At 53.2% G+C, this 23964-nt stretch overlaps 1 protein-coding gene across 1 annotated transcript in view; it reads right to left on the bottom strand.

The window, feature by feature from the left end:
* LOC116482929 (septin-9) overlaps positions 1-23547 on the bottom strand; it is a 123692-nt gene extending 100145 nt beyond the window's left edge. Inside the window, exon 1 of the mRNA XM_032176450.2 lies at positions 23473-23547. Within this exon, the coding sequence (XP_032032341.1) occupies positions 23473-23491 (19 nt within the window). The 5' untranslated portion in view covers positions 23492-23547. The remainder of the gene's footprint in view (positions 1-23472) is intronic.
* Between the last annotated feature and the right edge of the window lie 417 nt (positions 23548-23964).

Here is a 23964-nt window from a genome sequence, read left to right as displayed (position 1 = left end):
ACCCATCCTCCAGGGAAAGCAACGCCGTGAGAAATGCGTGTGGCACAAGGCTCCAAAGAGGGTATGGGTCCTGACTCCTGGAGTAACCAGGGAGGCTTCATGGAGGTGATGAGGACAAAGCTGAGCCTTTAAGGAGGGGCCGGAGGACGCTGAGCAGGGACACCCACTTCTGCTTGCGAGGGTCTGACGGCAGGCTGTGAGCTGTACCTTAGCTCCGATTCACCCAACCCACAACCCCAGCAGGCAGGTGCTCCCACCCCATTTCACAGAGCAGGAAGCGAGGCCCAGGGCTGGGCAAACTGCCCAAGGTCGCAGCACTTGCGGAATTCACCTCCAGCACCCCCAGCCTGCCCCAGCCATGTCCGTGACCTCACCCGGCATCCCCCTCACTGCTAAGCAACAAAAACCCCGCCAAGAAAACCCAGGGGTTCCCGGCCAGTCCCTCCAGACAGAAAGGCAGACCTCGGCGCAGATCTCCAGGAAGCGGGGATAGAGGGGCCAGCATCTGCCTCCCAGAAATGACAGCCCCCTTAAGACCAGGAGAGACGGCCCAGAGTGCAGCTCCGGTGGGCTGCCAGGGACCAGGAGGGGAGGGGAGCGGGGAGGAGGATGAACCTTGCTCCCAAGGCGAATGAGAGGCACACGGTGAGCCTGGACCCTCCAGTGCCAGCTGAGCTCACTTCCACGATGGCCATGGGCACCCCCTTCACACACCTGACTGGAAGCTGCACTGCATATAACGCACACGGGGTCACTATCCCCTCTTCCACACATCCCCACATGCACACCATCAGTGCACTACTGGGACATTCTGCTGTCTGGGGCTGAGAGTGAACCAGAGCTTTGCCCATCAATCTAGCACACCCCACTATGGAAACAACGGGGGGGTAATGAGGGGCCGCCCAGCAGAGAACGGGACACACGTTCCTGAGGATGGAGTCACTTCTGGCTGAGACATCTCTGCAGGGGATGCTGGCGACAAAGGCTGCCCTGTCCTCCTCCCTGGGCCAGACGGACACCACCCCTGCCTTCTGCCCCCTGGCACCGGGCAAAAGTAAAATAGAAGAGGTTCCATCCAGGTTAAACACCCCAGGGCCTCTTGTCCCTAGGAAACAGGCTGGCCCACTCTCTCCAAACCCAGCATGGGGGTGGAGAAACGGTGGGGAAAACAGCATCTGTCTCAGATTTCTTGGGTGGAGTTTTTGTTTTATTTACAGTTTATTTTTCTGATGTCCCAAAACGGGCATCTGGTGCCTGGCAGCCCTTGGCGCAGAGAAGATGCAAAGCAAACTTCGTTCATACGAAGGGGGCGAGGGCAGCCTGAGTGTCCCCCGCTCTTGAACAAATTGCCAGGCTCAGCGCAGCTGCCACCGCTGTTCCCAGGAAGGGACCTCTGGCCACGAGCAGTTCCAGTTCAGCTCCTTGGACCTAATTATTCAGGCCTGTGTCTGAGTCCAGCAAGACATCTAACGATTCCGTGGCTCCGGTTGAGAACTGGGTTATCTTTATGTGATTTTAAAATAAAACATACTCAGAAGGAGAGAAGACAATTGAAATCTAGCTGTCTGGAGTCATCCCAGATGAAAGTATTTGAGTTTTGGGAGGCAAAGGAGGCAGGAAAGCCTGGAGTCAGATGATCGGAATTTGAACGCAGACCTCACCAGGCCCTTGCTGTGGGCCCTGGGAGATGACTTCCGTTTCCTGAGTCTCAGCTTCCTTGGGGACAGAGATGGTGCTTATTCATAGGTTATTCCGAGTAAATGAGGTCACACAGTGCAAGTACTAGCACAGTGTCTGGCACAAAATTAAAACTCAATAAGTGATGTTATTATTATTATTATTACTACTTTTGAGATGGAGTCTTGCTCTGTCACCCAGGTTGGACCGCAGTGGCACGATCTCAGTTCACCACAACCTCCGCCTCCCAGGTTCAAGGTATTCTCCTGCCTCAGCCTCCCAAATAGCTGAGATTACAGGCACCCGCCACCACGCTCCGGCTAATTTTTATATATTCAGTAGAGACCGGGTTTCACCACGTTGGCCAGGCTGGTCTCGAACTGACCTCAAGTGATCTCCTGCCTCAGCCTCCCAAAGTGTTGGGATTGCAGGTGTGAGCCAACGTACCTGGCTGTGATATTATTATTATATCAATATTATAATAGTTGGCCAGGCATGGTGACTCACGCCTGTAATCCCAGCAATTTGGGAGGCTGACGTGGGCCGATGACCTGACGTCAGGAGTTCGAGACCAGCCTGGCCAACATAGGGAAACCCCATCTCTACTAAAAATACAAAAATTAGTCAGGCATGGTGGCACGCACCTGTAATCCCAGCTACTCAGGAGGCTGAAACGGGAGAATCGCTTGGACCCAGGAGACGGAGGTTGCAGTGAGCCGAGATCACACCATTGCACTCCAGCCAGGGCAACAGAGCGAGACTGTCTCAAAAAATAATAATAATAAATAAATAAAACACACTTTGACGAGATATGGCAAAAGACAGCAGAAGGCAGGAGTCCGGGGACCCACCACGGGCCGGCGTTCCAAGCAGAAAGAAATGCAGCGCTCACAAGCCACAGAGCAGGAGCAGGTGCCAAAGACAGGAGACAAGTGGGGCTCCCTGGTCCTGGAGAGCAAAGGGTAAGCCTAGGCAGGAAGAGCAAACTTAGGGCACCCTGTGCAGCGTCTTCCTTGTGGACCCAGCTCAGGGCACCGACAGCACAGCCCCTTTCCAGTAGTGGAGACCAGGTCAACTGCCCGGTGCCCTCCCTGCTCTTTTGCCCCAATTCCACCAAGTACAGCCCCCTTTGGGCACAGCAGCTTTGCAGGGGTAAACACTGACCCACGTATCTAGGAGTCTAGAAGCTTCTCTCCTTTATTTATTTACTTATTTATTTATTTAGGGATGGAGTCTTGTTCTGTCACCCAGGCTGGAGTGCAATGGCACCAACTTGGCTCCCTGCAACCTCTGCCTCCCAGGTTCGAGTGATTCTCCTGCCTTAGCCTGCTGAGTAGCTGGGATTACAAGCATGCACCACCACGCCTGGCTAATTTTTGTATTTTTAGTAGAGATGGGGTTTCACCATATTGGCCAGGCTGGCCTCGAACTCCTGACCTTGTGATCCTCCCACCTTGGCCTCCCAAAGTGCTGGGATTACAGACGTGAGCCACCACACCCGGCCAGGGGCTTCTCTTAATGGACTTTCCCCAATGCATACAATTTGGGGAACCTAGATATAAGAAAGACATAGAGCACGAAGGTCTTTTATTTGTTTGTTGATTTTCAGAGGTGGGGTCTCAGGTGGCCCAGGCTGGTCTCAAACTCCTGGTCTCAAGCAATCCTCCTGCCTTGGCCTCACGCTGGGATTACAGGCACGAACCACCAAGCTCAGCTATTTTTTCTTTTACCTGGGTTTTTATGCTAGAATCTGGTAAGTCACGAGGTGGAAATGTTTAAACAGGCACTCAGAATCTGAGCAGACCCTATTCGATGTATCATTGTTGTTACTTTAATGATTGAAATGCACCCACCAAACCGGCCTTCTCAAAAAGGTCATTTCAGATCCTTACAGACCCCACCTGTGATGTAAGACAGCCACTCCAAACCCCTCTGGGGGCTCGAACAGACCAGACTTCTGAATCCCTGGGCAGAGCAGGGATGGGGCTGTCTCAGAGGAGGGTGACACTGCCACACCCCTGCTCTGCCCTGTGCTGACAACGAATGGGGCTTGGACAGTCTCTCCTCTATCCAAAGTCACATTTTCTCAAAAAGGAGCTTTTTAGGATGAGGCATTATGAAAATTCAATTGTGCATAAACATCCATTTTCAATAATGACAGAAGTCATCTACAGAAAAGAATCTATTCCTGGCCGGGTACGGTGGCTCACCCCTGTAATCCCAGCACTTTGAGAAGCCAAGGCAGGCAAATCATCTGAGGTCGGGAGTTCGAGACCAGCCTGACCAACATGGTGAAACCCAGTCTCTAATGAAAATACAAAATTAGCCTTCATGTTTGTAATCCCAGCTACTCAGGAAGCTGAGGCAGGAGAAGCACTTGAGCCCAGGAGGCGGAGGCTGCAGTGAGCCGAGATCGTGCCATTGCACTCCAGCCTGGGTGACAGAGCAAAACTCTGTCTCAAAACAAAACAGAAAAAAAAAAACAAACAAAAAAACAAACAAATCTATTCCCATTTTTTTTCTTGAAACTCCTGAGAGAGGCCAGGTGCAGTGGCTCACGCCTGTAACCTCAGCACTTTGGGAGGCTGAGGTGGGAGGATGGCTTGAGGCTAGGAGTTGGAGATCAGCCTGACCAACACAGCGAGACCCCATCTCTATTCAAAAATAATAAAAGTTTAAAAAGCTCTTGAGATAGCCCCTGGGGAAAGGTGGGTCATGGAGACCCTCATCCGGGTCATCCGTGCCTCCCCCTTTGTTTCCCATGGCTCCTTCCCACTTTGAGCCTGAGGTGGGGGCACTTTGAGCCTGGGGTGGGGGGGGGGTTTGAGCCGGGGGGGGGGGCGCTTTGGGCCTGGGGTGGGGGTGTTTTGAGACTGGGATGGGGGTGCTTTGAGCCTGGGGTGGGGGCACTTTGAGCCTGAGGTGGGGGCACTTTGAGCCTGGGGTGGGGGCGCTTTGAGCCTAGGGTGGGGATGCTTTGAGCTGGGGGTGGGGGCACTTTGAGCCTGGGGTGGGGGTGCTTTGAGCCTAGGGTGGGGATGCTTTGAGCCGGGGGGGGGGGCGTCCAGGATGCACAGGCTTCAGTCCCTTTTTCTGAGGCTCAGTTTGCTCACAGGAGCTGTGAAGGGCTGGATCAAAGTCAAAGGTTTAAATTCCAGACTTATCTCCAGACTTAGCGGACAACTAAAATACTCAAGCTTATCTCCAAAGGAAGCTGAGATAAGGAGATAATGGCCACCTCCCTCTTCTCCTCCCCTCTGTCCTTGGCCTCTGCTACCTGGAGTTGTGCCCTGAAGAGGTACACTGGGCACCAGGCCCTCCTGGCCTTGCCCCCACCCCGCCAGGACACAGAACAACCTTTCCCCACCCTCAAGGCTGACACCTGGGACTGTGGATTAAAGTCAATTTATTCATCCATGAGGGGAGCAACCCCCTTGCCTTGGGAACTTGCTCCTACAGGAGAATAAACACTGTAGAAGGCACTGTTCTCAGTGGTGGCGCACTCCCATAATCTCAGCTACTCAGGAAGCTGAGGAAGAAGAATCGCTAGAACCCAGGAGGTGGAGGCTGCCGTGAGCCAAGATCATGCCACTGCACTCCAACCTGGGTGAAAAGAGGAAGACTGTCTCAAAAAAAAAAAAAAAAAAGAACAGCACCTGTGTCCAAGTCAGGGGTCCCGGCCATCCTCCCTGTGAAGTGGAAGGGGCACCCACCAGCTGCTGTGAGAAGGGAAGAGTCTACCCAATTACAAAATGCCAACCAAAGGCGGCACACTGGTTCTGGTGCGGTGCCCTTGGCTTGTTTGGGGTAGGAGGAGGGTTAGGGGAGGGCCAAAAGCCAAAGGCGGCTAGTGGAGATGGCCCCTCTCTTGGTGACCAGCCCCTCTCTTGACGGCAAGCTGCCAATAGCATCTGGCTCCCAGGTTGGGGAAGGTGAAATCAGCTCATTCCCGCCCAGGGCCTTGCTCTGTCTGCACGGGCAGCAGGCGTCCACCTCTCCAGATGGCCCTGCTCATCAAAGGGCATCAGTGCCAGCCAAGGACCCACAAAGCCTCCCTGCAAAGGCTTACCAGTGGGCATTAAGACTCTGGGTCTCACCCATATAGGTTCTCATATAAAATACAGGATGCTCAATTAAACCTGGATTTCAGATAAACAATCAACGTTTTTTTTAAGAGATAGGGATCTTGCTGTGTCACCCAAGCTGGAGCTCAGTGGCATGACCATGGCTTACCTGTAACCTTGAACTCCTAGACTCAAGCAATCCTCCAACAGTAGCCTCCCAAAGCACTGGGATTGTAGGCATGAGCTACTAAGGCCAGCAAACAATGAATCATTTTTAGGCATAAGTATATCCCAAATGTGATGTGGGATACGCTTATACTAAAAATTAATCCTTGTTTATCTGAAATTCAAACCGAATTCATTGTCGGGGGAGATAATGGAGTGATAATGGAGTGATGGATTGACAGAGGAGCACAGAGACAGCTTTTTTAAACTCTTAGCTGACCAAAGCCTGGCCTTTAGCTCCCTCGGGCCTCCAGAGATGCACTAAGGGTGGAAGCAACCAGGAGGGAGATAAAAACACTGAGGCCTGAGTGTTAGCACTGAGCCATGTGGCCTTGGCAGGATTGCCTTTCTCCTGAGCCTCAGCTTCACATGCCACAACTGGCCAACAGTAGCTACACAGTGTCAGAAGCCAATGGCTGGGAGCCTGCTCCAGGAGGTAGGTATCATCAGGATGCAGAGAGAGTGAGCAGCTTTTAAAAAAGCCAGCCTAGGCCAGGCACAGCAGCTCATGTCTGTAATCCCAGCAGGGAGGCTGAGGCAAGAGGATCACTTAAGCCCAGAAGTTCAAGGCTGCAGTGAGTTGCAATTGCACCACTGCACTCCAGCCTGAGTGACAGAGACTTTGTCTCCAGAATAAAATAAAATAAAACAAAACAAAATAATAAAGTCAGCCTGTGTATTGGATTGCATGTCGTTCCAAAGCACCCAAAGTGAGAGAGGCCAGGAGGTAATGAGATGCAGAAAGGCAGGGGGAGGAGGTTGAGAGGCATCAGAGAAGACAGCTGACCCCCATCATCTCCATATACCCTTGGGGCATCCTGAGCCCCATTCACACACTCAGGTGAGAATCCCTGCGCTTGTAAAAGCAACCTGAGGCAGAGAGAACCAACAGGAAACCGTCCCATCTCCCAGGTAGGGTTCTCCCATAAACAAGGCTGAGCGGCAGCTCATCACTGCAGCTGAGCTCCCTGCAGCAGCTGTGGTGGGGAAGGCTCCCCAGGAGGTCTGAGTAACCCAGAAACATCCACAGCACACTCCCCAGTCCCCTTAGAGGTTTCTGCTGACATGAAAGTGTCCTGGCCCGTGGCTAAAGAGTCCAGTACACTGGGCAGCTATAGCTCTCACTACATTGACCTGGTTTGATCAGGCTCTTATGAACTTAGTGAGGGGAGATGGGTTCCCCGGGGAAGCTTGCTGGCACCCTCACATTGCTGCAAATGCAAAGCCTGGTGACCCCATTATTCCCAGTAATTACAATGTAGTAATAACAAGAACAGCCACGCTCACCTCCTACTGAAGGCACACGATGAGCCAGACACTGTACTGGCATATGTGACTTTTGGAGGTAACACATTCTTCTTTAAGGAGGAAATGACTGAGCTTTGGAGGGAGGGTCCTCCATCTGGCCCCAGGCTCCTCTTTGACCTGTGTCTCCCTCCTCCCCCTCCCCTGCTCCACTGCAGCCCCTCTGGCCTCCTTGCTGTTCCAGGAATGCCCCAAGCTTGCTCCCAGCCTAGTCCTTGCACTGCTGGCTCCTTCCTGTCTTCCCAATCTCAACTCAGCTGTCATCATCTCTGTGACCCCTCACCACTCATTCCAAAACAGCCATCGGTCACTTTCTATGCAATCACCTTATCTTGATTCTCACCATAGCTCTTAGTCCTATTTTGATAGTTTTCTGGAACTGATGAATTCATTGGTTCTGTTTCCTTCTACTGCATGTAAACTCCAAGAAACAAGAGTCCTTGTTTGCTCACTGCTGTGCCCCAGTGCTTGTCACAGCACCTGGCATACAGCAGGTGCTCAATGAATACATTTTTAAAAGAATGAGCAACTGGAAGGAGCCTGAAAGAGTGACGGCTTGTGCCAACAGTTCATCTTCCACTTCTTTAGACGGGATGGAGACCATCACCATGCAACCACGATTCTGCTGAGCCTGTGTGGTGGCTGACGGCAGGTGTCAGTTTGGCTGGATTAAGGGATGGCTGGTAACGCATTGCTTCTGGGTGTGTCTGTGAGGGTGTTTCTGGAGGAGATGGGCATGTGAGTTGGTGGGCTGAGTGGTAAAGATCCTCCCTCAATGTGGATGACACCATTCCATTGCCAGACAACAAAAAGGCAGAGAAAAGGTGAATTCCCTCTCTTTCTCCTGGAGCTGGGATGCCTTCCTCTCCCACCCTTGGACTTAGAACTCCCAGTTCTCCAGCAGTCCCCCAGGCTCTCAAACCTTTGGCCTTGAACTAAGAGTTACGCCAACAGCTTCCCAGTCTTGAGGCCTGCACACTTGGACTGAGCCACGATACTGGCTTTCGTGGGCCTCCAGCTTGCGGACGGCCTTCTGTGGTATATCTTGGCCTCCACAGTGGCATGAGCCAATTCCCCTAATAAATTCCTTCCCATCTATCTATCTATCTATCTATCTATCTATCTATCTATCTATCTATCCGTCTATCTGCCTATCTACCCACCCATCCATCATCTATCTTCTATCCATCTATCATCTATCTAATCAATGTATCTGTCTGCCTGTCCATCTGTGATTTATATCTATCAATTATCTATCTACCTATCATCCATCTATCATCTATCTAGCTATCAATCCATTCACCTATCTTTTTTTTCTTTTTGAGACGGAGTCTCACTTTGTCGCCTAGGCTGGAGTGCAGTGGCATGATCTCGGCTCACTGCAACCTCCACCTCCCAGGTTCAAGTGATTCTCATGCCTCAGCCTCCCAAGTAGCTGGGACTACAGACACGCACCACCACGCCCAACTAATTTTTGTATTTTTAGTAGAGTTGGGGTTTCACCATGTTAGCCAGGCTGGTCTCGAACTCCTGGCCTCAAGTGATTCACCGGCCTCAGCCTACCAATGTGCTGGTATTACAGGTAAGAGTCACTGCACCCAGTCTATCATCTGTCTGTCTGTCTGTCTGCCTGTCTGTGTCTGTCTATCTGTCTGCCTGGCTATCATCTATCTATCCATTTTTCTGCCTGTCTGTTTGCCTGTACGTGTCTGTCTCTGTCTGCTTGTCTATCTAGCCATTTGTCTGCCTGTCTGTGTCTGTCTGTCTCTGTCTGTCTGCTTGTCTATCTAGCCATCCATCCATCCATCTCCTATTGGCTGTCTCCCTGGAGAGCCCTGGCTGATGCAGATGGTGCCTTGGTCAGCTCGGGCTGCTATCCAGATTACCATGGAGGGAGTGACTTAACAGAAATGTGTTTCTCAGTTTGAGAGGCCCAAAGTCCCAGATCAAGGTGCCGTCAGGGTTGGTTCCTGGCGAGGCCTCTCTTCCTGCCTTGTAGCCACCTCCCTGCTGTGTCCTCCAGTCATTTTTCCTCTGTTTACAAGTGAGGCGGGAAGAGAGATCTCTGGTGTCCCTCCCTCTTCTTATAAGGACACCAATCCTATTAGATTAGGGTCCTGCCCTATGACTTCATTTAACCTTAATTACCTCCCTAAAAGCCCTATCTTCAATTACAGCTGCATTGGGAGTTAGAGCTTCAACGCAGGAATTCAAGGGGGAGGGCACAGTTCAGTCCATACCAAATGGGAAACCATGTTCATGACCAAACTCCCCAGAAGATATGGTCCATCAGCGTCGCCAGTGATTGCAAGCAAAAGCCAGAGAGGAAAGGGGCCTCCGTGGGGTGGGGGGGGGTGGGGGCAGCTGGTGCCAGGAAGAAGGTTCCTCTTCCTGTCTAACAGCAGGGAAGTGAGGCTGGCTGCAGATGCCATTTGGGGTGGGAAGAGAGGGGAGCTCCTGTTTGCACATCCTGTGTGGGTCCTGGCCTGATCCCCCTCCGTGCCTCCCACTTCTCGTGCCCTCCTTTGTGTGGGAGAAACGCCCACCTCTGCTGGCTCAGGGGTCCAGGTCCCCAGGCCTGCTGGCTTTGGGCTGGGTTCTCGGGAGGAGCCTGGGAGGTGGGAGCAAGGGAGGGCGCGGGAGCTCTCCACCTCCTCTGCCTCAGACGGCTTCCCCAGCAGGAGAGTTGGTCCTTTGTGTAGTTCCAGCTGCTGCCAGAGTCGCACCTTTGGGCTCCCAGCAGGTGACTCTGGCCCCCGGACTCTGGTCACAGGACTTCCTCCCTCTCATCCCGACCTAGGGGTGGTGGTGGCACCCTGCTGCCAATCTCCAGGTCACCCCCACAATGCTAAAAACCCTTCCTCTGCCTGCATGGGTCCCTCTAAAGGCACTGAGAAGGGCCCTAACCACATGTCCACGGGGTCAAACATTTTTTGTAAAATTTACAAAATGGAAAATATGTTCCCTACAATCAATTGACATCCCCGTTCATTTCCAGTCTTGAGTTCCTGCCCGTCACATTTTCTCTTGTGTGAGGTGGAAAGGGAAGCTTGCTGCCACGTGGGGGCTCCTGCTAAGGAGAAGTTGAACTGGAAAGATATTTAGTTTGGCTTTGGTCGGGTTATATTTATGTAGTTCCCATTTATTTCCATGTATAGTTCAGTTATTGCTCGCTATCCTGGTGCGGAAATGGATTCCAGGAATACTCGCTCCGCTCACCGTTCCAATTCCACCTACCACGCAGAATCAAAAATCACAAGACACGAACATATCCTGCGGTGCCTGGCGCCGGGAAAATGTGCGCAGTGGAGAGAAGCAAGATTTGAAATGCACGGGTCCAGAAGCAAATCTGTGGAAAATTACTCCCATCACCAGAGGTGAAGTTCTAAGCAAAGGATTCAGTTCCTTCAACGTGGAGTCAAAACAGAAAAGTTTCTCTGGTCAGAAATACATGCACAAATGCCTCATATGCAGATAGAAATATCCCCCACTTTCCTACTTCTTTCTTGACAGGAATCACATTTAAAAAACAAAACAAACAAAAAAAAAACAACACAAAAACAGAATTTACCAAAATTCCTGTGTTTCTTGAACAAAAAAATTGTAGCAGCACCACCAACTGCTTGTTGACCACCACTTTTGTATACATCCCAACTACCAAAAATACAAACAAAATTTGATCAACTAAGGGGATTCATTCGCGTTATTATTTATTTATTTATTTATTTATTTATTTATTTATTTATTTATTTTTGAGATGGAGTCTCACTCTGTTGCCCAGGCTGGAGTGCAGTGGCACAATCTCGGCCCACTGCAACCTCTGCCTCCTGGGTTCAAGCCATTCTCCTGCCTCAGCCTCCCAAGTAGCTGGGATTACAGGCATGGGCCATCACACCTGGCTAATTTTTTATATTTTTGGTAGAGATGGGGTTTCACCATGTTGACCAGGCTGGTCTAAAACTCCTGACCTCAAGTGATCCGCCCATCTCGGCCTCCCACAGTGCTGGAATTACAGGCATGAGCCACCATGCCCAGCCTATTTTTTTTTTTTTTTTTGAGACAGGGTCTCACTCTCTCACCCAGGCTGGAGTGCAGTGGCATGATCACGGCTCACTGCAGCCACGACCTCGTGGGCTCAAGCAATCCTCCTACCTCAGCCTCCTAAGTAACTGGGACTACAGGTGTATGCCACCATGCCCTGCTAATTTTTGTATTTTTAGTAGAGACGGGGTTTCACCATGCTGCCCAGACCAGTCTTGAACTCCTGGCCTCAAATGATCCACCTGCCTTGGCCTCCCAAAGTGCTGGGATTACAGGGCCAGCCACTGTGTCCAGCCTGATCAGTTTTCTGTTCTCGAAATAGAAAACGATATTACAAAGTCATCATATTGAAGAAGTAATGCCAAAAATGTGGGAGAAATAGAACTTTGGAGATATGACTGGTAGTTGACTGCTACTCTTCTGCATGTAGTGATGTCTGTGATATTTAACAGCTGCTTATAATTTATAATTTGTTGTTATTTATTTTCTCATTCTAAATGAATCATTGCATCCATACCTTTAGAGGGCTGTATAAGCCCACGACTTTGATTTCCTGCTGATTGCCTCTCTATTCCCTGTCTGGCCTTCACCTCTCCGATCATCTGTGTAACAACTTCCCCGCCTTTAAGTCCTTCTGTTCTAAATGCCCAAGTGGACCAGGCACTGTGGCTCCCGCCTGTAATCCCAGCACTTTGGGAGGCCCAGGCAGGAGGATCACAGAAACCCAGGAGTACAAGACTAACCTGGGCAACATAGTAAGACCCTGTCTTTACAAAAAAAAAAATAATAATACAAAAATCAGCAAGGCATGATGACACACGCCTATAGCTCCAGTACTTTGGGAGGCTGAGGCGGGAGGATCGCTTGAGGTTGGGAGTTCAGGACCAGCCTGGGCAACAAAGCAAGACCCTGTCTCTACAAAAATAAAAAAAATTAGGCAGGCATACAGTGTGCACCTATAGTCCGAGCTACTTGGGAGGCTGAGAAGGGAGGATCGCTTGAGCTCAGTTGTTCAAGGCTGCAGTGAGCCGTGATCGCATCACTGCACTTCAGCTTGCATGACAGAGTGAGACCTTGTCTTGAGAAAAATAAATAAATAAATGCTCAAGCGGTTTCCATTTCCTGGTTAGACCCCATTACATACCCCATGAACAAATCGTATGTATGAGAAAGGTGAGCAGATGAACAGGGCAGGGCCAGGAGGCCAAGGGGAAGATCACAGATCACGCGGCGAGAGACCAGTGGTCAAAAACTGCCAACTACGGCCGGGCCTGGTGGCTCATGCCAGTAATCTCAGCACTTTGGGAGGCCGACAGGAGCCTATCACCTGAGGTCAAGAGTTTGAGACCAGCCCGGCCAACATAGGGAAACCCCATCTCTACTAAAATTACAAAAATTGGCCGGGCGTGGTGGTGGGTGCCTCTAGTCCCCAGCTACTCGGGAGGCTGAAGCAGGAGAATTGGTTGAACCCGAGAGGCGGAGGTTGCAGTGAGCCAGGATCGTACCACTGCACTCCAGCCTGGGCGACAGAGCGAGACTCCATCTCAAAAAATAAAAAATAAAAACAATAAAAACTGCAGACTCCAACAAGGAAGAGCCACAGGACAATACCCCAGGATGCAGGAAAAAGGCCATGCCGGCCTTGGATCCCTTCTGATTAATGGGCACCCCAGTCACCAAAGGGTAGATGCGTTTCACTCAACTTTTATCCAGTCATCAGAGTATAACACAGGGATGTGCCACAGAGATGGGAACCAACAGGTAGAGAGGTGATGGGGAGGAAGACTAAGGCAAGAGGAACAAAACGGGGACTGCAGCGGGTAGGTGGCAGGAGCCTGAGGGTTCCAGAAGAAACTGCTGCACACGTAACGAGCCAGCAGGGTGAGTGACAGCCAGGAGAGGTGGCCCAAGAAAACAAAGAGACATCTCCGGGGGTACAGATGCGTCTTGAGGGGCCGAGGAAGAGAAGGGAAAAGGGGTGGCCCTGTGGAGCCCCGGGCATGACTGCCAGTGGTGAAAAGGAATCAAAGATCTCAACAAGGGGACGACTTTTCAAACAAGGAAGCCCTGGGCCTTCGCAGGGGGACCAGCAGACTGAGGGCAAACGGCATTCTGTTCATTAAACTCTTAGTAAAATGTCGAGGTAAGAACACTTGTCTGGTTTTGTGGGCAATCCCAGAAATACCAGAAAAGGGACTCATCATGTGCAATCTTTTCTTAATTACCTGGAGAAATGTATGGTTACCTAAGACAGAGAAAGGCACCCAAAGCAAGTGGAGGCCAGGCACAGTGACTCACACCTATACTCCCAGCGCTTTGGGAGGCTGAGGCAGGAGGATCGCTTGAGGCTGGAAATTCAGTACCAGCCTAGGCAACAACAAAACAAGACCCTGTAGCTACAAAAAAAAAAAAAAAAATTGTTTTTTGAGACGGAGTTTCACTCTCGTTGCGCAGGCTGGAGTACAATGGCATGATCTCGGCTCACTGCAACCCCCGCCTCCTAGATTCAAGCAGTTCTCCTGCCTCAGCCTCCTGAGTAGCTGGGATTACAGGCATGTGCCACCACGTCCGGCTAATTTTGTAGTTTTAGTAGAGACAGGGTTTCTCCATGTTCGTCAGGCTGGTCTTGAACTCCCAACCTCCTTAGCCTCCCAAAGTGTTAGGATTACAGGCATGAGTCACTGCGCCTGGCCGCTACAAAAATTTTTTAAAAATTAGCCAGGCATGGCCGGTGCGGTGGCTCACGCCTGTAAACCCAGCACTTTGGGAGGCCCAGGCAGGTGGATCACGAGGTCAGGAGTTTGAGACCAGCCTGACCAACATGGTGAAACCTCGTCCCTACTAAAAATACAAAAATTAGCCGGGCGTGGTGGCACATGCCTGTAATCCCAGCTACTCAGGAGGCTGAGCAGGAGAATTGCTTGAATCCAGGAGGTAGGGGTTGCAGTGAGCCGAGATTGCGCCACAGCACTCCAGCCTGGGCAACAGAGCGAAACTGTGTCTAAAAAAAAAAAAAATTAGCCAGGCATGCAGTGCACACCTATAGTCCCAGCTACTCGGGAGTCTGGGAAGGGAGGACCAATTGAAACTGGGAAGTCGAGACTGGGAGGTCATGATCACGCCACTGCACTCCAACCTGGGCAACACAGTTAGACCCTGTTTAATAATAATAATAATAGTAAATAATGCAAGTGCATGTAAGTATTTATTTATTTGTTTTTGAGACAGAGTCTCGCTCTGTCGCCCAGGCTGGAGTGCAGTGGTGCGATCTCGGCTCACTGCAAGCTCCGCCTTCCGGATTCATGCCATTCTCCTGCCTCAGCCTCCCACCACCACCGACCAGTAATTTTTGTGTTTTTTAGTAGAGAGGTTTCACCGTGGTCACCGTTCTGACCTCGTGATCTGTGCTGGGATTACAGGCGTGAGCCACTGCTCCTAGCCCTAAGAATTTATTATATCCCAGCACTTTGGGAGGCCGAGGCAGGCAGATCACGAGGTCAGAAGATTGAGACCATCCTGGTTAACATGGTGAAACCCCGTCTCTCTAAAAATACAAAAAATTAGCCGGGCGTGGTGGCGGGCGCCTGTAGTCCCAGCTACGCAGGATGCTGAGGCAGGAGAATGGTGTGAACCCAGGAGGCGGAGCTTGCAGTGAGCGGAGATCGCGCCACTGCACTCCAGCCTGGGCGACAGAGTGAGACTCCATCTCAAAAAAAAAAAAAAGAAAAGAATTTAAGACAGCAAGCTCTAGGGTTGAAGCCAGTCTCCACCTAGCCCCAGGCCCAAAGCTATAAGCATGGCTACTGTAACATCTTTACTCAGGACACCACCCTTCAGGGGCCCAGACCCACGCCATCAAGGAGGAGTGTCCACACCAGCAGTTGGGGAGAGGGTGGTTCCCTACATGATGGAATGTCCACTCTGAAGAGCCATTATAGTGATAATCACGAAATCCATGCCTGAGATCTAATTTCAAGTGAAAAGAACAGAATTCAACATTCATTCTATGGGGAGTATGCAACTCTGAAAATATACACCTTTCAAAATTAAATCAAATCCTATCTCATGTTCCTGTGGAGACAACCACTGAATGGAACACAAAAGAAATGCTACAGTCAATGACAGTTGAAGTTTTCCTTTCAATTTCTTGTTCGCGTTGTTTGGCAATAAGTAACACAGAAAACTGACAACAAAAAGCAAAAGAGAAAGAAGAGATACAGCGTATAGTTTAGATTGCTTTCCTTAAAAAATTAAATAATAGCCGGGCATGGTGCCTCATGCCTGTAATCCCAGCACTTTGGGAGGCCAGGGCGGGTGGATCACCAAAGGTCAGGAGTTTGAAACCAGCCTGGCCAACATGGCGAAACCTCATCTCTACTAAAAATACAAAAATTAGCCAGGCGTGGTGGCGCGTGCCTGTAATCCCAGCTATTCAGGAGGCTGAGGCAGGAGAATTGCTTGAACCCAGGAGGCAGAGGTTGCGGTGAGCCAAGATTGAGCCACTGCACTCCAGCCTGGGTGACAGAGTGAGACTCCATCTCAAAAACCAAACCAAACCAAACCAAACAAAAAAAAGCAGCAGCATAATACAAAGGCCTGGCAGTTAAAGCGTTAACCCCCAGCTACCAGGAAGGCTCTGCTATCCAGTGACTCATCGCCCCCCCCCCCCCCCCCCACCGCCTAGGTCAGCCACACCTTGGGTCTCTGATGCTGGAGGCAACCGTGATGCCAGCATTGGCGAGAAATCCACCACCTCCTCCTCCCCACCCCTCGACGCCAGCCTGTGTGTGCACTTGCAGCTGTTCCACTACTGGTGCCTCCACGGTTGTCTACGCCACCGGCTCACCTCCCAGCAATAACCCGACAGCCCGACACCTCTGTAGACCCTGTGGCTACAGAGCTAAAGTTCCCTGTTATTAGTGGGTTTTGCAGACAACTCTCCAAATCCCTCTGGGTTGAGTTAGTCAAGTCCTTAACAAGCTGGAAGATGACAAGGGTTGGATGTAACCCACTTCCAAGTGGCTTGGGTTACATGGACATTATTCCTCTCCTGGGATCTGATTTGGGATGGAAACAGGAGCCATAGTTCACGGGAAGGCTGTGAAAGGAAGCCCCGGCCCCAGGGTGCGGATCGGGTTGATCTTCGGCACAAGGCCCCGGGGGCGGCCCACCTGCCTGCTCTGCCCAGCCCTTCCTGGTAACCACACTCACCCAGGGCCCATCTCAAACCTGGCAGGCAATGCTGCTGCTCCCATCTCAGCTGCTGCCCCAACACGCCTGGCCTGGCCAGGACAGGTGTGCAGGCATGGCATTCAGGGACATCCTCAGCTTCCGGGGCCCAACCCCTGGTTCCCAGGTGCAGCGCTGGGAAAAGCAGAGGGCCCCAGCCATGGCGTAGGCCTCATCACGGGTCCTTTAAGCAGCCTGGGAGGAGCCAGAAAGAGAGCAATGCACTCACCTGGACAGAGACTGAAGCCACATCCCCATTCAGAAAAGATGACACTACTACCTGGACCCCTTCTCTGAAACCCCACGCCAGGGTGGGGTAGGAGTCAGCAAGAGAGTCCAATGCTCCAGAGGGGACTTTCTGGCCCTCCGTGCCCCCTAATTCAGCACTTCTGGGGACCCACACACTCAGGGCAGAGTGGCCATCCAGGGTTCCTCTCACCCAGTCACAAAGGCCACTGAAGGCCCTAGGCCAACACCGCTCTGAGGATGACCAGCGACTTGGGTTCCTGCCAGAGACAGCAGGCAGCCTGGGTCTAAGGGCCACCCAGTGACTTGAAGCTGGGATCATCTTACATTCCCTGCGCCACTCCTGTTTCCTGTCCTGGAGGTTTTCAGGCTGCCGACAGTCACGCTTTGGAGAACCAGGTCAGATTAGGCTGGGAACAAAGCTCAGCTGTCACAGAGCTGCCGAGAGGCCATTGGCAAGCAGTGCCCAGGAGCCACCCCTCCTCTGCCAGCCAGAGCTCAGTGTCTCCCTTCACAGGGGCTACAAATGGACCTGAGCCCAGGGCGGGGTCAGGGAGATAAGGCAGAGAGAAACTGGGCTGGGAGCAGAGATTGCCATGCTCTACCCTGGAGACCCAAGGCCAGGCCACCCTGCAGAGCTGGTGCCCAGAGCCTCCAGGGTGCAGCAGAGGAGGCAAACAGAGCCTGACACTCAGCAGTGCCCAGCAGACGCTTCTGGAATGAATGACCAAATCCACATGGAGAGTTGAAATGGGCCAGGAACCTCAGGGAGACGGGCAGCTCACAGCTCAGCAGGGCCGCTCCAGTAGAGCAGGCCAATGCCAGGCCTCCTGGCAAAGTTCCCGGGGCCCGGGCACAACTGTCACATCAGGAAAGGGGCAGGGGTGACCAGCCCATCGGCCATGGGGGCACTTCACTGTCACATCAGGACAGGGGCAGGGGTGACCAGCCCATCGGCCACGGGGGCACTTCACTGTCACATCAGGAAAGGGGCAGGGGTGACCAGCCCATCAACCACGGGGGCACTTCACTGCTCCCACAGAAGCTCGGCACCCACAGGCCTGGGTACCACACGATCCCCATGCCTGGCATCACGATGGTTCCCCACCAAGTCCCTCCACCCACCAGGACTGACTCCCTTTGGTCAGCGATTCCAGATCACCATGACCTGGCAGTTGCTGTCAGGCCTGCCTGGCTAAGGACTCTCCTGGAGACTGAGCCACTTCACACAGCAAAGTGAGCCACTGGGCCACAGCGCTGTGTGCTGTGTACAAGCCCCGAGGGCTTCACCCAGGGATTGGCACCCACTGATCCCCATAAATCCCTGGCAACCGCCTAGAGCTGGGACGTTTCCAAGGTAATAGCTCCAACAAACAGAGGCGCAGGAACCCAGCGCGTCACCTTCCTCCTCACCCAAAGGTTCACGCCCCTAGGGGCCTGGAGCCTCTCTCTGGAGCCCCTCCTACCCTAAAGCCAGCTGGGTCTGCCCAGGAACTGCCATCATCACCCCCAGGCCGGGCCTGCACTGATGTGTACTGAACTCCCCTTATCAGATCCATCTTAGGCAAACTTCAGAGCCCACGCAACACTGCCTGTGGACAAACACTGGGGCGGAAACAGGGGCCACCTCTAGGTCCCAGTCACATGGGGCTGTCAGGGCTGCCTGGGATGGGCAGGAGAGTGTCAGAGGAGGGCAGCCCAAAGACCAGGTAGGGGGTGGGAAGTGTCCCCTTCCCTGAGTCCTCAAGTGAGATGTCCTCTGCAAACACCCACCTGGGACCTCCAAGCAGAGGGTTGGCTCCCATGTCACCTGGACCTGGATTCCAGACCACTGCCCCTAAGTGGCAATCCTGGGTCCCCCTGTACCTGTCCTGGCTTGAGCTGGTCACACTTGTGGGGAGTGGTTCCAGGAAGAAGGTGAACTGTCGCAAACGCAATGCACCGCTGCCAGGTGCATTGCCCTCGGCTATCAGAACCCCTCTGGGCAGGCCGGGGAGATCTGACGGGCAAGTGCCTGTGGTCTGGCGTGAGCGGGCAAGGCAGGTGGCCCCTGCCTGGGCATGCCTTCCCACCTTTGCAACAGACTGGGGAGAGGGCTGGCCCCAGGACTTAGGCTCCGCCAGCTGTCTCACAACTGAGGGGCCTCGGCGGGGGGACTCAAGTCGGACACAGCCACAGACTAACCATACGAGGTGGCTTTTTCTCTTCAGCCCAGGTCCCCTCAATGTGCCAGAGCAGACAAGCTTGGACGTGAGGAGGCAAGAGGCAGCGGGAACAGGCACGGAGACGGGGTTGGGGGAGAAGAGGAAGCAACCCTGTGCTTGTGCCCTTCCCACGCTTGTCTGTCACCGGGTTAGCTGACTGGGGAAGTGTTCTCTGAGGGTGCAATTCCTTGCCCTTTCCGTAAGTCAGCTCCCAGGGCGCTGGGTGGGGGTGCAGCCCTGTCCACCATGGCGAGCCAGCGCACTGAATCACGGCAGAAGCTGCTTCCTGTGTGGGTGCAGCCTCCCTCCCTGCCCAGGACTCAGAAGTCACGACAGCACAGAACTTTTTAATCGTGGCTGGTGCTCCTTCAGGAATCTCCTGAAAGCCACAGAGAAACTCCAAAGTTTCTCTGTGGAGAAACTCCAGGCACGGTGGCTCATGCCTGTAATCCCAGCACTTTGGGAGGCTGAGGCGGGTGGATCAACCTGAGGTCCGGAGTTCAAGACCAGCCTGGCCAGTATGGTGAAACCGCGTCTCTACTAAAAAATACAAAAATTAGCTGGGCACGGTGGCACGCGCCTATAATTCCAGCTACTCAGGAGGCTGAGGCATGAGAATTGCCTGAACCCGGGAGGCAGAGGTTGCAGTGAACCGAGATCGTGCCACTGCACTCCAGCCTGGGCGACAGAGCGAGACTCCATCTCAAAAAATAAAAAATAAAAAAAGAATCTCCAGAGTAATTCCCAGGTGCCAGTGGGGGTGCAACGCAACCTCAGTCCCGCTTCTGTGGCTCATCGGCCTCAGGTAAGTCCTCCTGTCACTGCCACACACAGAGAGTTTCCAGGGGAGCCTGGGAATAATGGCAAGTTCCATGTGACCTAGTATGCAAAAGGAGTCCCCAAAACTCAGAACCCAGAGAACCGGGGGGTACAGTGCAGCTGGCTCCAGTGCTGAGGGGCTTGGGGAGAGACCCTGCACCATACTCTGACCACAGTAAGGGAAGATCATGGAGGCTCCTGGAACGTCCTAGCAATGGCGTAACCCCAGCCCTCTCCATCCTCCTGCTGTCAATGACAATCATGATCACGACAGCAGCTAACAGGTTACAGAGCAGGCATTTCTCAGCTTTTTCAAATATGAACTCGTTTAACCTTTACAACAACATAGCACTGTCCCATTTAACAAATGAGGCAGGCTGGGCGTGGTGGCTCATGCCTGTAATCACAGCACTTTGGGAGGCCAAGACAGGCAGATCATGAGGTCAGGAGTTCGAGATCAGCCTGACCAACATGGTGAAACCCCATCTCTAGTAAAAATATAAAAATTAGCTGGGCGTGGTGGCACGCTTCTATAATCCCAGCCACTCAGGAGGCTGAGGCAGGAGAACCACTTGAACCTGAGAGGCGGAGGTTGCGGTAAGCCGAGATCATGCCATTGCACTCCAGCCTGGGAGACAGAGTGAGACTCCGTCTCAAAAATAAATAAATAAAATAAAAAAACACCACACACACACAAAAAAAACAAATGAGGCAAATGAGATGCATAAGGTAAGAACCTTGTGCCACAGGGAGAGGCGCAGCCTGGTGAGATTTAATCCCAAGGGGCTGGCGGCTCTGAGCCCCCAAGTGTAACCACTGGACCACGCTGCCTGTAGACTACCACTACCTCCACCCCATTGGAAGGCCGGGTGAGGCAACTGAGAAAGCCTGGAGCAGCAGTGGAGCTGCCAGAGACAGCCTGTCCCCAGTGTCCCCCTGGATCCTGCAGCTGCCCCGTGTGGGCCCTTGCTGCCTTCCCCATTGGAAAAGACCTTCTTACAGATGGGGTCTCATGACGCCACCCAGGCTGGAGTGCAGTGTCTATTTCCAGGCGCTGTCATAGTGCTGCAGCCTTGAACTCCTGGGCTCAAGCGATCCTCCTGTCTCAGCCTCCTGAGTAGCTGGGACTTCAGGCGCACCTGGTCAAGTCCCTTTTTATTCCCCACTACTCAAGATTTCTCCTTCCTCAAGGCCCAGCTCAATCTCACCTCCCCCTAAAACCTCCGGGGCATTCCTGTAGTATTTGGAGGCTGAACTGCTCAGGAGGGAAGGGTGTTAATGAGCTGGTGTCTCGCCCTCATCCTGACTACCGGTGAGAATGTAAGTTCTCTGCAAGCAAGGACTACATCTCATTATCATTTCTGTACCCACTCAGACTTGGCCATGTGTGCCCAGCACATAAAGTGTGTTTGATGACTGTCTACAGACCCACGGTACTTGAGATTGCCCAAACACATCCTTCTAAAACCTTTCTCCTTTTCAGAGGCTCACGGGTGTTCAAACCCGCTCTAGCAGGAACAACATCATGGTCATTCCATTTATTCTGAAGCCCATATGCAGGTCCAGAAGCAATAATCCCGCTCAATCTAGAAGAAAAAATAAAAATCTTCCTGTTGTCCTTGGATTATCAGCGCCTAGGGGGATTTTTAACATCTTTTGCTGCTTTCCTTAATTTCATGGCGTCGACGGCTGTTGAGGGGTCAGCCTGACTCCTGCAAGTGCCCCTACCTGGAAAAGGGCTGGTACCAAGAGAGCTCCAGGACACTCAGAATGAGGGCAAGAGGCCACCCCCACCATCAGCCCCCTCCAGTCCGACCCTATACAACTGCAACACAGTGACCCAGCACACCTTGGGCCACTGCCAAGCACGGAGCAAACCAGAAATGGTCTGAGCTCTCCCTTCCCCCACGCTCAGAGGGGCCCGCCCCTTTACGTAAACACAAGGAGCCACCGAGGCTGCTTTACAAGAATTGGTTCCTGCTCACCCCACAAACGCTACTTCCACCTACTGTAAAAGGTTCTGTCCTTTTTTAAATAAAAAAAAAAAGAAAAGAAAAGAAAAAGAAACCCAGTGAGGGGTGGGGTAGGTGTGGAAGAGAGGAGAAACGGACAAGTGATGGTCTCCCCACCTCCAAATAAGCCGCAGGTGCAGAGACTCCAAGCCTGCTTCAGGACCCTTCCGGCATCTGTGCAGGAGGGTCTCCGCAGAAAAAGCCCAGGAGCCACGACCTGGGAGGACCCTGGTCACCCCCACTGTCTGGAACCACCAGTGGGAGGTAAAGTCTAAGAAACCAAGGGCAAAGGGCCCTCCCTGGGCGGGCTACAGATCCCCAGGAAAGGGCCGTGCACCGCGCGATCCCCACAACCATCTCAAGTATTTGGAGCATGTTGGGGAGGAAGCCCCGGTGCCAAAACCAAGCATGTGCCACCTGGAAGCCCGCTCCCGCCCACCAGCACACCAACCCACCCACGCTCCTGACAGAGCTGTGCTCGGTGTGTGTAGAGGGCCATGTTCGCAACAACCGGGTGAAAGTTGCAATTCTAAGCTACTGACCCAGAAGGGTATTTTCGGGGAAGTTCTGAGTAATCCTTTGAGACAAGGTATTCTTTATCACTCATTTTGGTTCCTAAATATGGAAGGCCAGAGGAAACCGACAATGACCCAAAGGCAGGGGGATGGCCCCGATGACTCCTTCACCTCCAACTAAGGCCCATGATTCTGTTCTCCTATTAACAAAAATTAATTCATGGATCCTTGGCAGATAACTTCTATCCGAATGAATTAAAGGAGGAACATTAAACAGTCGGTTTCTAGATTTAGAAGAGGTGACGCTGTTTATAATTTGAGGACTGAGGAGGACAAAGGATCCTGCCTGCCTGGATCCTTTGGAGAAAACCACAAAGGAAAAAAAAAAAAAAAAGGGAAAGGAAAAGACAAAGAATGAAGATCTGGATTTCTCTTAACCTGCCCTTGCGGCCTCGGTGTGCCCATCTGTGAAATGGAACTTCAGAGTGCCAGAGCGGGAGCCTCTTATGAAGGCTCCTGAAGCGGCTCGTGGTGAGGCGCAAGTCAGGCCCCCTCTGCCTGCTTAAGGCGGACCCTGCTAGGGTGGAGTGAGGATGTCAGCCGCGGGCGGCGTCCTGAACGCAAAACATGAACCCAAGTCGCCAAGTTTGGGCGCTGCTGGACGATCCCACCTGGAGGCCGTCCCGTGCCCCATTAAGTAGAGAAGAAACCGAAGAGAATCCGAAGAAAGGATGCTGCGGCCTGGATCACCAGCCCTAGAGGCTGAACCCAAGGACACCCCTCCACCCAGCCCCGACCCCATTCACCCACACAGACGCACAGGGACCCAAAGCACCCGGCCGACCTGGAAAGTCAGCGATTCCTGCGAGGGTGCAAGGGGCAAGGAGGAGAGAGCGTCCCCAGGGCAGCTCCTCCGACACTCGAGCAAGGGCTGGAGACAGCGCATGGGACGGTCGGCTCAGGTCGAAGCGGCCCGACAGCGGCCCTGTCCTGGGAGAAACTCGACCTGCAGTGCGCCCGCCGCGGGGACTCGCTCAGCTCCGGGGGCGCCTCGCCACTCCCGGCCGCAGGCGCTCAGGTGAGCAGCCCTGGTCCCGGGACACCGACCCCTCCCCACCCCATGCGCGAAGCCCACCTGAGTAAGACTTCTTCATGGTGCAGCCGTGGCCGCCGCGGCCGCCGCTCCCAGGAAAGTGTGGCTGCGAGGCAGTGGGGCGCTCTCTCCCAGGGCGCTAATCCTGGGCCGGGAGTAGGAAGGCGGGAGGCTGGGGCGGGCCGCCGCCTGGAATGCACCGCCCCCTGCCCCGCCCCTGCCCCGCCCATCCCCCGCCCCTCCCCGGAGATGCGCATAGAACCCCGGCCCAGCCGGCTGTGGTCCCGCCCCTGACCCGCCCCCTCCCCGCCCCGCAAACGTGCGCGCCGAGCCCCGCCCCCGCCCACCCCTGCGCTGCGCTGCACCTGGCGGAGCCGGGCTGGCTGGCGCCGGGCCTGGGAGGGGGCGCCCCCGCGCGGCTGCGCAGACCAGGCCAGGCCGGGGGTGGGGGCCGCCCGCGTGGCCCCCCGCGCCCGCAACTCTGCACCCCCAGCTCCCCGCGCTGGAGCCAATGGCTGGTTCCGGGAGTCGCCG

The sequence above is a fragment of the Hylobates moloch genome, unplaced genomic scaffold (assembly GCF_009828535.3).
Source record: "Hylobates moloch isolate HMO894 unplaced genomic scaffold, HMol_V3 SCAFFOLD_15, whole genome shotgun sequence".
Lineage (NCBI taxonomy): Eukaryota > Metazoa > Chordata > Mammalia > Primates > Hylobatidae > Hylobates > Hylobates moloch.
Note: the sequence above shows the minus strand (reverse complement) of the source record. Positions and strands in the feature narration are given on the sequence as shown.